This window comes from Alnus glutinosa, chromosome 11, assembly GCF_958979055.1.
Source record: "Alnus glutinosa chromosome 11, dhAlnGlut1.1, whole genome shotgun sequence".
In the NCBI taxonomy this organism is placed as follows: domain Eukaryota; kingdom Viridiplantae; phylum Streptophyta; class Magnoliopsida; order Fagales; family Betulaceae; genus Alnus; species Alnus glutinosa.
Window position 1 is genome coordinate 24,150,422 of NC_084896.1, and position 13,224 is coordinate 24,163,645.

The 13,224-nt window shown below is 36.9% G+C and overlaps 2 protein-coding genes and 1 long non-coding RNA gene across 3 annotated transcripts; 2 read left to right on the plus strand and 1 right to left on the minus strand.

Annotated features, from left to right (window-relative positions):
• The first annotated feature begins 3,191 nt into the window (after window positions 1-3,191).
• Window positions 3,192-6,080, plus strand: LOC133882891 (membrane magnesium transporter-like). Its single transcript, XM_062322122.1, has 4 exons — window positions 3,192-3,369; window positions 3,680-3,732; window positions 3,822-3,922; window positions 5,764-6,080. Exons 2-4 carry the CDS (start codon window positions 3,700-3,702, stop codon window positions 5,900-5,902), a joined length of 273 nt encoding a protein of 90 aa, XP_062178106.1. The 5' UTR covers window positions 3,192-3,369; window positions 3,680-3,699; the 3' UTR covers window positions 5,903-6,080.
• A 24-nt stretch (window positions 6,081-6,104) lies between these two features.
• On the minus strand, window positions 6,105-8,223 carry LOC133881252 (uncharacterized). The gene is made up of 3 exons (XM_062320182.1): window positions 8,106-8,223; window positions 7,760-7,996; window positions 6,105-6,253 (listed from the first exon to the last, which is right to left on the minus strand). The coding sequence occupies exons 1-3, from the start codon at window positions 8,209-8,211 to the stop codon at window positions 6,105-6,107; spliced, it is 492 nt and encodes a 163-aa protein (XP_062176166.1). The 5' UTR covers window positions 8,212-8,223.
• A 1,948-nt stretch (window positions 8,224-10,171) lies between these two features.
• On the plus strand, window positions 10,172-12,559 carry LOC133882768 (uncharacterized). The gene is made up of 4 exons (XR_009902720.1): window positions 10,172-10,309; window positions 10,443-10,485; window positions 11,940-11,978; window positions 12,133-12,559. It is a non-coding gene; the product is annotated as an uncharacterized LOC133882768 (long non-coding RNA).
• The last annotated feature ends 665 nt before the right edge of the window (window positions 12,560-13,224 follow it).

Here is a 13,224-nt window from a genome sequence, read left to right on the forward strand (position 1 = left end):
TCACAAGACACATTCTTGGAGCAACCATTAGAATTTACGTCTTTTAGTTCTGATGATTTTTTTTTATCTACAGCATTTATTTTTCTAAAAATTGAAGACATAAACATTGGCGTGTAAATCTTTCAAGCATTTATTCCAACAAAATCTCAACCAAAAAGAGCTACTAGCACAATTGCATCACTCTGTACCTGACTCCTAATCCAAGCACTGCTTTTGGATTTGTGTTACAAGCTAAAATAATTATACAAGTCACCACAACATATATATGTTCAGGTGTTTAATATTGCATAACTTTTTTAAGTATAGTGTCATACATGACCAAATGGAAAACAATCTAGGAACTGAATTAAGTAAACTTATAAGACAAAATGGAAAAAGATTCAAATAATTTCTGATGACAGGTGCTAGGATGCTATGGCGTACAAGCTAGGAACTGAATTAAGTAAACTTATATGAAAACAATCTTAGTGGGGCTCGTTGAATGTACTGCAGTTGGCTTGAGAACCTCGTGAGTGTTCTTCTTAGTTGCCTCATTATTGGAGTTTATAGACTCCATTGATTCACATTCTTCGTCCAGAGGAGTGGTAGGCAATTGAGGATTGCCTTGTGTTTCAACCAGTGATTGATTGACAGATAAGTCATGAGGAGGTACCATCGAAGTATCAACTGACTGCAGAAATATAAATAGCAAATACATCAGACACAAAAAGAAGAGACAGAGAGCTCCAACTAAAAAATTATTACCAATGTTTCATGCATCCACAAGCAAAAATAAAGAAACACAACATCACATATGTGAAGTGGACATCATATGGAAAAAGGCAATAGTTTCTCATTGATGATACATCTTTTTAAGGGGATTTCTTTACTTTTGATGGATAAGAAAGTGACCTGTTCTATATATCTTTGAAAAATAGCTAATATCACGTCTGGGGGGAGGGAAAGTTTATGCTAGATGGTAGCAGATAGAGTCTTGACATGTTCCTTGCTGTTTAATTTCTTTATGCCTTGTTGTTTGGTTGTAGACGATTTGGCATCTATATTAAAGCTCTACTAAGAAAAAGGAAACAAATTTTTGAGATAAAAAGCAGGCTTGAATTCATCATTTTTGAAACTCATAATTTTCATAAGTAACACCAGAACAGGGAAAAAAGAAATGAAAACACACAAGTAGTTGAAGTTTGTATGCATTAATCAAGAAAATTCATTATAATTGCAGAGCCCCTACAAAGCTCATAAAAAGATCTACAAGTTAGGAAGTAACACCCCTCCTAATAGAACAATTTGACTACCAGGTTTCCAAGCACAGATACCGTATTGTAAAGAAGAACAGCAAAGCTATACCAAGACAATAACAAAAGCAGTGGAAGTTACATTGACAGTTACTAAGTTGTCCAATTCCTCTCACCTCTGTTATAACAAGTAAAACTCCAATTAGAAGGCAAAGAATACCACTGCAGATGCTACCCCGTAGTCCATCAGCCACCCAATCAGGACACTATAATAAATACAATAATAGAAAACATAGTAGCAGAACACTATAATAAATACAATAATAGAAAACATAGTAGCAGAACACTATAATAAATACAATAATAAAAAACATAGTAGCAGAACACTATAATAAATACAATAATAGAAAACTGCCGGGTACCTTATAATTTTGAACAGCACAGTTGGGAAACTTGTAAAGAGATATAATACTATAAGGGTAGTTTGAATAGATGATCTCCTGCCTATTTGGTTCAAGAACAACAAAAACCTGTTGAAGAAAGATACATTACAAGACTTCTAGGCACCAAAAAAGTAGAAGACAGACTTCATATTGATTTATGATTTCCTGAGGTTGTATCATCTGTTAGTTTATGCACTGGATGTTAGTTTCCAATTCAACTTTCAAACATTTCTAACCATTCAGTGAGAGTGCTATTAGCTTTTGTGTGACATGTTCTGTGTCTACTTAATTAATTGACAAAGAATGGGCATGAGAACCAGAGGATTTTGACAAGTCTTAACAACTCAATTATCCTTTGCCAAAATATAGGTACATACATATAGTTTGAACAAAGTCAGTGAAAGATGAGCTTAAAAAATCAGGGAAAAATGATAGAATCCTCACAATCATTAGCCATTTCAGAGACAAACAAGGCATGCAGGCATACGACCAATACAATATTGAAAGCATCTCATAAGGTAAAAAATCTACAAAGTCTAAGCTTCAGTCACACTACATCTTATCATTTCATGATTTATAGAACTGGATACAGAGGCTTTAAGGAACATTCCAAGAAGCACTCCACTCATGTTTGTTTAACAAAGATCAAGATTTTATGTCAAAGACAAGTAGATAGGATACCTCATTTTCTTACAGAACTGGATACAGAGGCTTTAAGGAACATTCCATGGAGGAGGAAAGGGGGGTGGGTGGTCTACTGGTCCGGTGCCGGTCTCACAGGAGAGCTGGGTGATCTGCTGGGTTTCGAGGGAAACAGAAAGGGGGGTGGGTGGTCTGCTGGTCCGGTGCCGGTGGTCTGACGCCGGTGCCGGTCTCACAGGAGAGCTGGGTGGTCTGCTGGGTTTCGAGGGAAATAGCAAGGGGGGAGAATTTTTGGGGGGAAATGGTTTTGGTTCCTGAAACCAGTGATATTGGTTTCAAATTTTTTTTAATAAAATGCCACTGCCACGTGGGAAACTGGCTGATAAAAGACGGACAAAAGGCTCCTCTATAGCATTTCTCGAAAATTTTTGGGGGAAATGGTATGGTTTTTTGAGAGCTTCTACACATGCGCAATGCATCCGTCCCTCTTCAGTCTTTTTCCCACATGTCATTTTTTTTTCCTTTTTTTTTTTAACAAAAAAAGCAATCAAAACGCGGGGTGTCGCCATTCACGTTCCATTTTCAAAATTTCCCCCATTTCCCAAATCTCCCCCTCTCCACCGTGCCCTCCCCCACCGACCGGAAATCCGACGCCCTTGCCGACGCCGCTCGCTCTCTCTCGGAGTCCCTCGAAACCAGCAGACCGGCCCACCGGCCGGAAATCCGAATCCGACGCCCTTACCAACGCCGACGCTGCTCGCTCTCCCTCGGAGTCTCTCGAAACCAATAGATTCGACACCCAGCTCTCTCTCTGTCGGACCCAGCACAGACCGGCAGCCCAGGTCTGACGCCGACGTCACTCTCGCTGTCGAACCCAGCAGACCGGCCCACCGATCAGCGCCCAGATCGACTCCCAGCTCTCTCACAGACCGGCACCGGATCTCCGACGTTGCCCAGATCGACCGGGTTTCTCGACGACCCACCCGCCTAGCTCTGTCGGACCCAGCTCTCTCACAGACCAGGAGCGGCGACCACCGTATTCTCTCTCTACGGTATCTCTCTCTTGATAAGCCAATCGTTTCAGCTTCCCCCTCCCTCACCGACAGTGTTTCAGCTTCTCTCCACCGCTCCCCTCCCACACCGCCGACCATCAACGCCTACTGCCACCCACTCCCTAGCCGCTGACCAGCTTCCCCTTTCCTAACCGCCGGATTTCAAAACCGTCTTCATCCAATGTAAGCCCTATATATATATATATAAACATGAATTCACATGAACTTTATGAAATTTGACGTTAGTTTTCTGGGTGTCGAATTTTTTTATGCTTTGGTTTTGTTCTGATTGATTTGGTTGTGGTTGCAGATAGGGGCGTGTTGGAGATTATGGAGGAAGAGTTTTCAGGACCTCCAATGAATGTGAGTATTATTTTTTGGCTTTTCTTTGATCCTTGAATTATGGGTTTGTGGTGTTTATATGAATCTGGGGGGTTTTATTGGGAGTGCAGGTGGTGGTTGAGTTGCTTCTAGGATTAGTCTTCTATGTGTGGGCGGCGCTTTCCGTGCCGGGGAAGTTTCTTTCCGTACATCCCCATTCCGAAGAGAATAGGTATTGCTATGCCTTTCTTTCTGTTTCTTCAATTTTTTTTGAGTTAGATTTGAGGTTGGAGATTAAGAGGTTTTGTTAGTCGCAGTTTGATTGAAACCTATGACATTTGACATTAGAGTTTGTACATGATAAATTTATATGTTGAACAATGTAAATTTCTTTTCTGTAGCATTAATAATGTTTTTTTCCTAATAAAAAATATATTCAATGGTTAAGTAATTCTAAACCTCACAACTGGATGTCTCTGAACTCAATCGTCTTGTAAGTCTAATTCTAAAGCCAATGAGTTGTACGTCAAATGGGACCTCCTCCTCCCGTTAGAACAGGATGAAGGCTGAAATCGTGCATTTAAAAGTCACTAGGTGCAGTGTAATTTACCAATAAAAAGAATATATTCAATTATTTTCTAAGAAGCAGACTGTCAGCCTCTTGGCACTTAACCCACATTGCTTGCAACTCTCCTTGTCCTTGAATGGCTCTACAGAATTCTTGTAGATGCTTGCCTTCTATATTGTTCGAGCTTTGACCTTTAATGCTACTTTGTTGTTTTACATATGATCAAAAATAAGAAAGTCACATGCTTAGTCAGATAACCCATTGAGGGGTCGATGGGAATGATTTTTCCAATCAAACCATATTTCGGACACTAAAGTGTTTTTATGTAGGAGAAGCATTGTTAAATTTTTGTTAAATAGTTGTAGCTCTAATGGCATTTACTACCCCCCCAGCACCCCCGCAAGAATGGGGTGGAGGGTGAAGTTGTGGATCCAAAATCCACTGGGATGAGTGTAGTGTACCTATAAAAAGAAAATAGAAGCATTATCAAGATTAACGATTATATCCATGCCAGTGCATGCCTTTTTCTTTACTTCCTGTTCTAATTTTTTTAATCTTTCAGGGAGTGACCAAGTTGCAAATGGCCTTCACTCCCTTGTTTTCTTCTAAATTGTGGTAGATAGTTAAAATGCATGACTTTCCTTATGATATTTAAACTTTCTAGCTTTAGAAGAGAGCAACTATGTCCTGTTGAGACACATGAAAGTATGTGCAAGGCAGCGAGTGATGCTATGTGATTAAATTTCTTTAACCCTTAGAACAGAAGTTTCAAACTAAGCCTTGCATTTAATGAGTTAGTTAATCTCGTTGTTAATTTATGCAGTAGATTTCCCCTTTGGAATACTCATTTATATGAATTTGTTTTAGCTGTTTCTTGATAAGACTGATGTCAATCCTGATGCCATTTCTTGCATGTTTAAAGAGCAATTTTAGCACATTGTTGGTTGCAAATTGTGAAGATTGAACACCTAGATTCTTTTGGTGGCCTCAGTGATGCAATTAGCTAGCAGCCTAGCACATAGCTACTATAGAGCTTGTACAAACGGTCAGCAATCGAAAGAGTAACATTATGTGGTTTTTTCTTTTTCTTTTTCATGACAGTTCCCAATTCATACTATTTAAAGTTGAAAATAAATCATGAAGCTTTATGTGGCTCTAATCATCCATTAATGTAATAAAGGTGCATCTGAGTTGCCTTTGTTAATTCTCCAACATTATGTATACTTCCGATACAATAATAAGTGGCACCAATACAGCAAGGACCCATGATTCGTGAACCTTGGATTGCTTGATTTAAGTCGGAATTGCTAATTTGGAAACATATCATGGGGTATTTCTTCTGAGACAGAGATATCCTAGAAGGTTCTTATCTAACTCTAGAATACCTTCTGCTATTTTCTCCATCACTTCTGAAGTTAATTGTTCTGTGCATCCTTTTTGTTTTTTCTTTTAATTTTCTTATTACTTTGATTATTGAAATCTGGATTGTGTATTTTTGGATGCAGGATAGTGTCTTTACCAGCCAATTTAGACTTCATGATTTTCAACCATCGAGGCAAAGTATTTCCTTTGGAAATGGATTTGAAGCTCAAACATCGACTTCATTTCTATCAAGTAAAAAGGATCTCCTTTGGGCTTACTTGAAGAGAGAGTCATTTTCCTGTCTCTTTAAAACTTGGCCTATCAGTATAGATGATGCCATTGTATCATCTCTTTACCTTCACAACTTATTGCAAAAATTCTTCTCAATTGGCTACCTTGGCGTGCTAGTTCAAACTTGGGAATATATTTTTCTTTTATATAATCTCAATGGTATTTTTTTGGTCGTTGTCTAACCCATGAGGGTTTATAGCCTGCCTGTGGAAGTTGAATAAACAACAGCAGTCAGCGGCATGCGTTCGGCAGTGGGGGCAGATGAAACATTCCCATTTTCTTCGAAAGTACCAATCTCCTGTTTTATGCACATCCAACCAAGATTGGTGGAGCAAGTCAATTCTGCTTTTCACCATGGAAGAGCAAATTTAAGAAGGGAGGTTTTTGAAAAGAATGAATATAAGGCCAATCACGAGCAGAATCATCAAGATGACAAGACTAAAAAATAAACATTATACAGCAGAATAAAAGCCAAAAAAATAAAAACTATGTTGACTCTCTTGAAGAGATCACTGCAGGCCTGTCATTATCGAAGGTTCACTAACAAATTCAGGCCTGTGGTCTGGTGTAATCTCTAAAACATCAATCTGTTTGGCATCCGACAAATGTTTGCCCTTGCCGCCATTCCCAAGTGTTTCGGGTTTGGTCTGGAGTACGTAAAGGGACTGGTTTTCAAAGATAAAATTTTGGGAAGGGAGGTGGATAAGGGCTCGTGGGTTATGCTATTTAATGAAAGAATGGAGTTATTTGTGGGAGAAAAAAAGAGAGGGGTGAAGGACAGAACATTGCAGATTTACCAAACAAAAATATAAAAGATTAAAAACTTTCTATGTGAAAAGGAACCATAAAGCTAATGAAAGATCTTGAAGGACTTGGCAAATTGAAAGCAAAACTTTCATCGCCCCCTTAAAACTTCAAGCATACTTACTGTGTTCATAGGTTGTCACTTGTCTGTCTACATATATATATAAGAAACTTGTCTGTCTATACTAAAGTTCAATGTTAATTTTAAAATAGGAAAAGTATACTTAGCCCCCTCAAACTACTACTCAATTGTCAATATACCCCCCAAACTACCAATTGTGTCAATGTCCCCCCTTAAACTACTAAAAAAAGTCAATGTCTCCCCTAAGACCAACAAAAAGACAAAAATGATCTTAATTTTTTTTGAATAAGTCAAAAATGTCCTCATAAATTAAAAAAATTAAAACTAAAACTAAAAAATTAAAAAAAAAAACTAAAAAAATTAAATGAAAAATGAAAAAGAACAATTTTTTTTTTAAAAAAAAAAAAGCAAATAAAAAATAACTGAAATTTATATTTTTTTTAAAATAAAATAAAATAAAACAAATGAAAAAAAGAAAAATAAAAACCTTAAAAAAAGAAAAAGAACAATTTTTTTTTAAAGAAAAAAAAATGAAAAAACAAAAAATAACTTAAATTTATTTATTTAAAAAAAAACAAATTAAAAAAAAACAGTTTTTATTAAAATAAAAAAACGAAAAAGAACAATTTTTTTAAAAGAAAAAAAAAATAAAAACTGAAAATTATTATTTTTCTTTTTTAAAAATATAAAAAACAGTTTTAAATTTTATTATTATTTTTTTGAATAAATTATTTTATATTTTTTGAATAATTTTTTTTTTAGTTTTATTTTATTTTAATAATTTTATGAATGGCATTTTGTCATTAGAGAGACATTGACATTTTTTGGTAGTTTAGGGGGGGGACATTGACATAATTGATAGTTTGGGGAGTACATTGACAATGAGGTAGTAGTTTGAGGGGGTAATGTGTACTTTTCCCTTTTAAAATTCATATCATTATTAGGGTGACACAAAAATAAACTTCTAAAATGGGGTGGTAGATACGATCCTTCGGGCTCGTTATAATGTATATCTCCATTTTCATACTTTTTTTTCGCATAATTTCTATAATGTTCAAGAAGTTCCTCTATAGAGCCAAATAGCATACCCTCCTTAAGTTCCTCAACATTTTTATCTTCATCTATGAACTTGTGCTTGGAACGACAATTAACCAAACTATCATCTTTCAACTGTTTATCAGTCACAATTTCATTTCCATCTGTATCAAAACAAATGAAACATAGTGTAAAGAACCTAGCTATGAATAATAACATTTACTTTATGATATGTTATAGAAATTAAAAGAAAGCATGAAACAACCAACATACCATTTTGAGGGTCCATTTCGATGGGCACAACATCATCAACTTGTTCGTGTGTCAACGAACATTCATCTTCGCATTGTGAAATCAATGACAGTTGTGATAAGTCCATCTAAAAGTTTCTACAACAAATAAAGATTCATATTAGTGCAACAATTTTTAAGTGCTTGAGGGCCATACCCTAAACAATGGTGACAAATGTCGGCATTAGCTGTTTGACATATTCCATTCTCCTCTCATGTATTGTTACATCTTAAGCTAAAATTCAGCTTTTATTAGCATTCTTTTTTTTAGATGAATAAGCATATTATTAATAACTAAACCATCAAAGGAAAGTTACACAACTACAAACTCAACAAAACAAACAGCCAACTACAGAAAAACAAGCAACTGCAGCTAAACTATCTACAACTCACAACTACATAGCTGCATGATGATATAAGTTCTTGGAAATCAACTTTTAATAGATAATGCTACTGCAATATCAGCAATTGAAAGTATATAATAAGGTGTATCTTCTATAGAAGCGTTCTTTATTGGTGTATCTCCATTACAAAGATTTCCATTTCGATAAAATCAAACAAACAAGTAAAACACAAAAGCTACATGTTTGCACATTTGTCACAGCAAGATATATTTGTCCGGTAATTCTCTATGCTCATTTAATTTGAAGACAATAACCCATAGGCCTCTTTGCCAAAGGAACAAGATTACAAGTCTAAATTTATGAGCAACATAATATGCCTATTAGGGTCAGAATAGCAGTAAGTAAATTTCATTTAAAAAAAATAAAATGGAGACCTTCGAAACAACCTGAGATCGGTCGGCGCCGGAAGTTGAGAGCTCGGTCAGCAGTGGAGATGGGTAGAAAAGGGGGGGGGGGGGGGACTTCTACCTAAAATGGGTTGCTGGAAATGGGGGGAGCTCAGTGGCTTTTTGTGTTCAACTCCCCCAAGACATAATCTGCCCAAGTGATAGAGAAGAATAAGAAATTGATAGGAAAGCAAACAGCAACAAGAAAAAGATAAATGCAATTGAATTTGGAAAAACTAAAAAAGACCCCTTACAAATCTTGAATTTGGAAAAACTAAAAAAAGACCCTTACAAATCCTGCATGTTCTAGTGTTCGCATGAGTGTTAATAGTATACTAAAAGTGGTGAGAAATGTCAACTTCCAAAAAATCATCTGATTAGTTATTTTTACTTGTATTTTACTGGTTCTGGTATGTGAAGGCCAACATGAAACTTACAGTACTATAGAGAGTATTCGAGAGAGAGAGAGCTGGGACGGCCGGTCTGTGAGAGAGCTGGGAGTTGATCTGGGCTCCGATCGGTGGGCCAGTCTGCTGGGTTCGACAAAGAGCACGACGTCGGCGTCAAACCTGGGCAGCCGGTCTGTGCTGGGTCCGACAGAGCTAGGTGGGTGGGTCGTCGGTGGGCCGGTCTGCTCGGTTCGAGAGAGAGAGCTGGGACAGGCGATCGGTGGATCGTCGAGAAACCCGGTCTGCTAGTCCGGTGCCGGTTTGTGAGAGAGCTAGGACAAAAATGGTGGGCCGGTCTGCTGGGTTCGACAGAGAGAGCGACGTTGGCGTCAGACCTGGGCGGCCGGTCTGTGCTGGGTCCGACAGAGCTAGGCGGGTGGGTCGTCGGTGGGCCGGTCTGCTGGGTGAGAGAGAGAGAGAGAGAGCTGGGACGGGCGATCGGTGGGTCGTCGAGAAACCCGGTCTGCTGGTCCGGTGCCGGCCTGTGAGAGAGCTGGGAGAGAAATGGTTTTGGGGGGAAATGGTTTTGGTCTGCTGGTTTCAAGGGAAAGAGAAAGGGGGGAGAATTTTTGGGGGAAAATGGTTTTTGTTCCTCTGACCCGTGAGTTTGGTTTCAATTTTTTTTAATAAAATGACACTGCCACGTGGGAAAGTGGCTGATGAAAGACGGACAAAAGGCCCCTCTATAGCATTTGAGCTGTGCTATCCGGGCTCCCACGTGGCACAAGTTCTTTTAATTTTTTATTAAAAAAAAAATTCGCATTAAAAAAAATAAATAAATAAAATCTGGAGCCATTTAGGTTTAGAAGCATTTCATTCCCCCCCAAATTTTTTCCCTCTCCCACGCTTCTCCATCCTCCTCCCCCCTCACATCCGGCCGAAAGCCACGCCGACCACGACCACGCCGCACGCCGACCGTTCCGACCACCGTCAATCACTCTCTTTACGGTCATTTTCCCTCTCTCTCTCACTCACTCTCTCTCTCTCTCTCTCTCTCTCTCTCTCTCTCTCATGGTTTTTTCTCTTTTTTTTTTTGGGTTTCTCAGACTCCTTTGCTTACCGTGCTTATCTATCTGTGTAGATATTCCACATTCCCTTGCTTTTTGCTCAAAATGCTGATATGGGTATGCCTTGTTTCTTTGATTTTTTCCATGAAATTTTATTTTTCTGAAATTTAATGCGTATCATATATATTGGTCATTACTTTTTCCTTTATAGTATGTTTGGTTGTTGAGAAAACATAAGATAAAGGAAGTGATTTTCATTTTTTTTTTTCATCGTTCAGCATTATTTATGTTTTTCAGATCCAAAAGATGCTCAAGTCCTGTAATCTCTCTCTTTCTTTCTTTTTTATTTTTTTTAATTCAGATTTTCCTCATATCTGGTAAAGGTTGTGGAAATGATTTATCTATCTTGGTATTTAGTTGATAGTTAGATATCTGAACATGTTATGGTTGAAACCTTTCTAAATATAGAAGATCTTTCATGTTTATATCCTTTACAAATGTGAGCAATTTTGTTTGGTGTTATTATTCTTGTTTGGTCACAAATGTATGAAAAGGAAACGCTGAAAACAAGTTTTGAATATTTTAGGTTTTTATTTGGGAACCAATTAAACCAAAACATCGATTCAAATGAACTCTCAGATCGTTTGAGACTTGTTTAGCCACATATCACCAAATTTCAAGAAATAAACATTAGCATGTGCTAGTATCCTCTCTTGGCCTGAATGACTTTATTTTTTAGTTGGAATTTTCTTAATAATATGCATGGACTGCTATGTTTTTGGTGAATAATCTCTCGTTGATATGAATCAATTCCTTTTTGTTTTTAATTTTTTTTTTTGTCTATTGCAAGTCCATTAATTTTTTGGGAAAATTATGTTTAATATTCTGTTTTAGGTTCACATTTCCCATCTACTTGGGTAATTGACTGGCCTTTCCATTTGATTCTCGAGATTTCCCAGCTTGTCTAGCCTTTCCATTTTGATTAATTGACTCTAAGCATTTTTTGAAGCTTGAAGACAATTCTGAGAGACATAGGCTCATCTCTGCTATCCAACTCCAAACCAGACATCCCAAAATTGTTCTTATGCTCATTTGTACCTTCTGAGTTCATTCCTTCTAAATTCCCAAGACAATTGCACGCAGCCTTAATGAGTTTTAGATAAATTGTGAATGTCATTGTACTTCTTATATTGCATTTGACTCCCTTATTGTGAATTGTATTCGGAATTTAAAATATTTTTCATGCCACGTCTATTGATTCGTGCATGATTGTATGGGTACTGCTTGGAATTTGAGAATAAGAAGATAACCTTTTCCTGCTTTCGGGATTTATATGTTTCTTTGTTCAATTTGCTGCATTGCATGTAAAATTAATTTGAGGATTTTGTTTTGTTATTGGAGGTCATGGATTTTTCGAGAATAAGAAGAGAACATTTTCCTAGTATGCTGTTGATATTAACCTTTTTAACATTTCAATTTTTCTAATGACATCTCGTAGGTCACTTGATTGTTTTAATTCGGCATTTTCATCTCACTTCCAACTTGCATAACGTGACTTAATTTTCTGCCAGATATATGTCATGGATTTGTTCAAGTCAAAAATCTATAAGGTCAGGCTTTTGAGTTCTATATTTGGTGTCAATGGAACTTGGAAATATTGGTGCTAGTAATATGTTTATGGCCTTCTATTCCCATTTTTTTCAATTTGTTATCAAAATAGATGGAATTATTTCGTGGAACTTATCAATTGTTTGATTATTGCAGGAATAGACGAAGCTTCGCACAAATGTGACGAGGATGCTCCACCTTTTGCAAATTGGGTGTCCGTGTGTTGCTGTGTATTATGCTGCTTTAGAGTATAAGCAGTTCCTTGTGTCCTAAAGCATGCAGATGTGGGTTGGACTGAACCAGTGTTCATCCAGCAGTGGTCAGAGAAGTACAATCGTGTGTTGAAGGGCGTGACCCAGTAGGGTTATCCTATCTTTGGTCATTTGCCTTTAGTTCCCATTGAGGAGATATCTAAGTCAATTAGGAAGGGAGAGCCTAGAAAGGAAGGAAATGAATATAGGTTGCGATTGTGGAAACCCTTTCGACACATTTACTTCCTAGCGTGTGATTACTGAAATATGTGATAAACTTTGTATGTAACAATACTATTATGCAAAGGGCACAAAAACCAAATATTTCATAAGCAGTTTTTTTTAGTATGTTTACGGAATGTCAACAATTTCATCTTATAGCTCTTGGTTGTATTGACTTCTCTAGTTGTGGGTTTCTTTTATTATTGTTCTCACTTTTTTTTATTTATCTACTAGGACTTTTGGTTGGCTTTGTGGTTTTGTTGTATTGTTGGATGAAAAAAAAAATCTGGAAGCATTTCCTTAAACTCATGTGGATGAAAAGCTTTGTTATCAACTTTTACATGAATTCAAAATCCACAATGGTAGGTTTAAACTTCATTAGCTATGTTAATGCTTTGCACCAGTGTTAAAAATTCTGGCCAATGCACATTACTGAAGCTAATTAAACCTGACATGACTTGTGTCTTTGTTCACATTGTTGATCTCTCTAAAAGCAAAACATAGAAATGAACTATATTTCTTGCATTTGTACAAAACAGTTATATATGTCTTTAATGACCTGAATTTTAAATATAGTGAGTGCATGTACAAAACAATACACCTAGATAATCACATCCTGTACAAAAGAAGAGGACAATACAAGTCCAACAATAACTATAGTGCCTCTTAAAAATCCAATATTACAACACAAAGATATAGACTTCTTTATATCCTAATAACATATAATGCTAGAAACAAAATTAAAAAATCCAATGAAAAAGGCTGGAGCAATTTG

Excerpts from the sequence above, each read along its gene's own strand:
- LOC133882891 (XM_062322122.1), top strand. The coding sequence starts at position 3,700 with ATGGAGGAAGAGTTTTCAGGACCTCCAATGAAT. Across the intron at positions 3,733-3,821 it reads TTTCAGGACCTCCAATGAAT|GTGGTGGTTGAGTTGCTTCT; the intron begins GTGAGTATTATT and ends TTGGGAGTGCAG. Across the intron at positions 3,923-5,763 it reads CCCCATTCCGAAGAGAATAG|GATAGTGTCTTTACCAGCCA; the intron begins GTATTGCTATGC and ends TTTTGGATGCAG.
- LOC133881252 (XM_062320182.1), bottom strand. The coding sequence starts at position 8,211 with ATGGACTTATCACAACTGTCATTGATTTCACAATGCGAAGATGAATGT. Across the intron at positions 7,997-8,105 it reads CGAAATGGACCCTCAAAATG|ATGGAAATGAAATTGTGACT; the intron begins GTATGTTGGTTG and ends GTTTTGATACAG. Across the intron at positions 6,254-7,759 it reads TCTACCACCCCATTTTAGAA|AATTGACTTGCTCCACCAAT; the intron begins GTTTATTTTTGT and ends GGTGAAAAGCAG.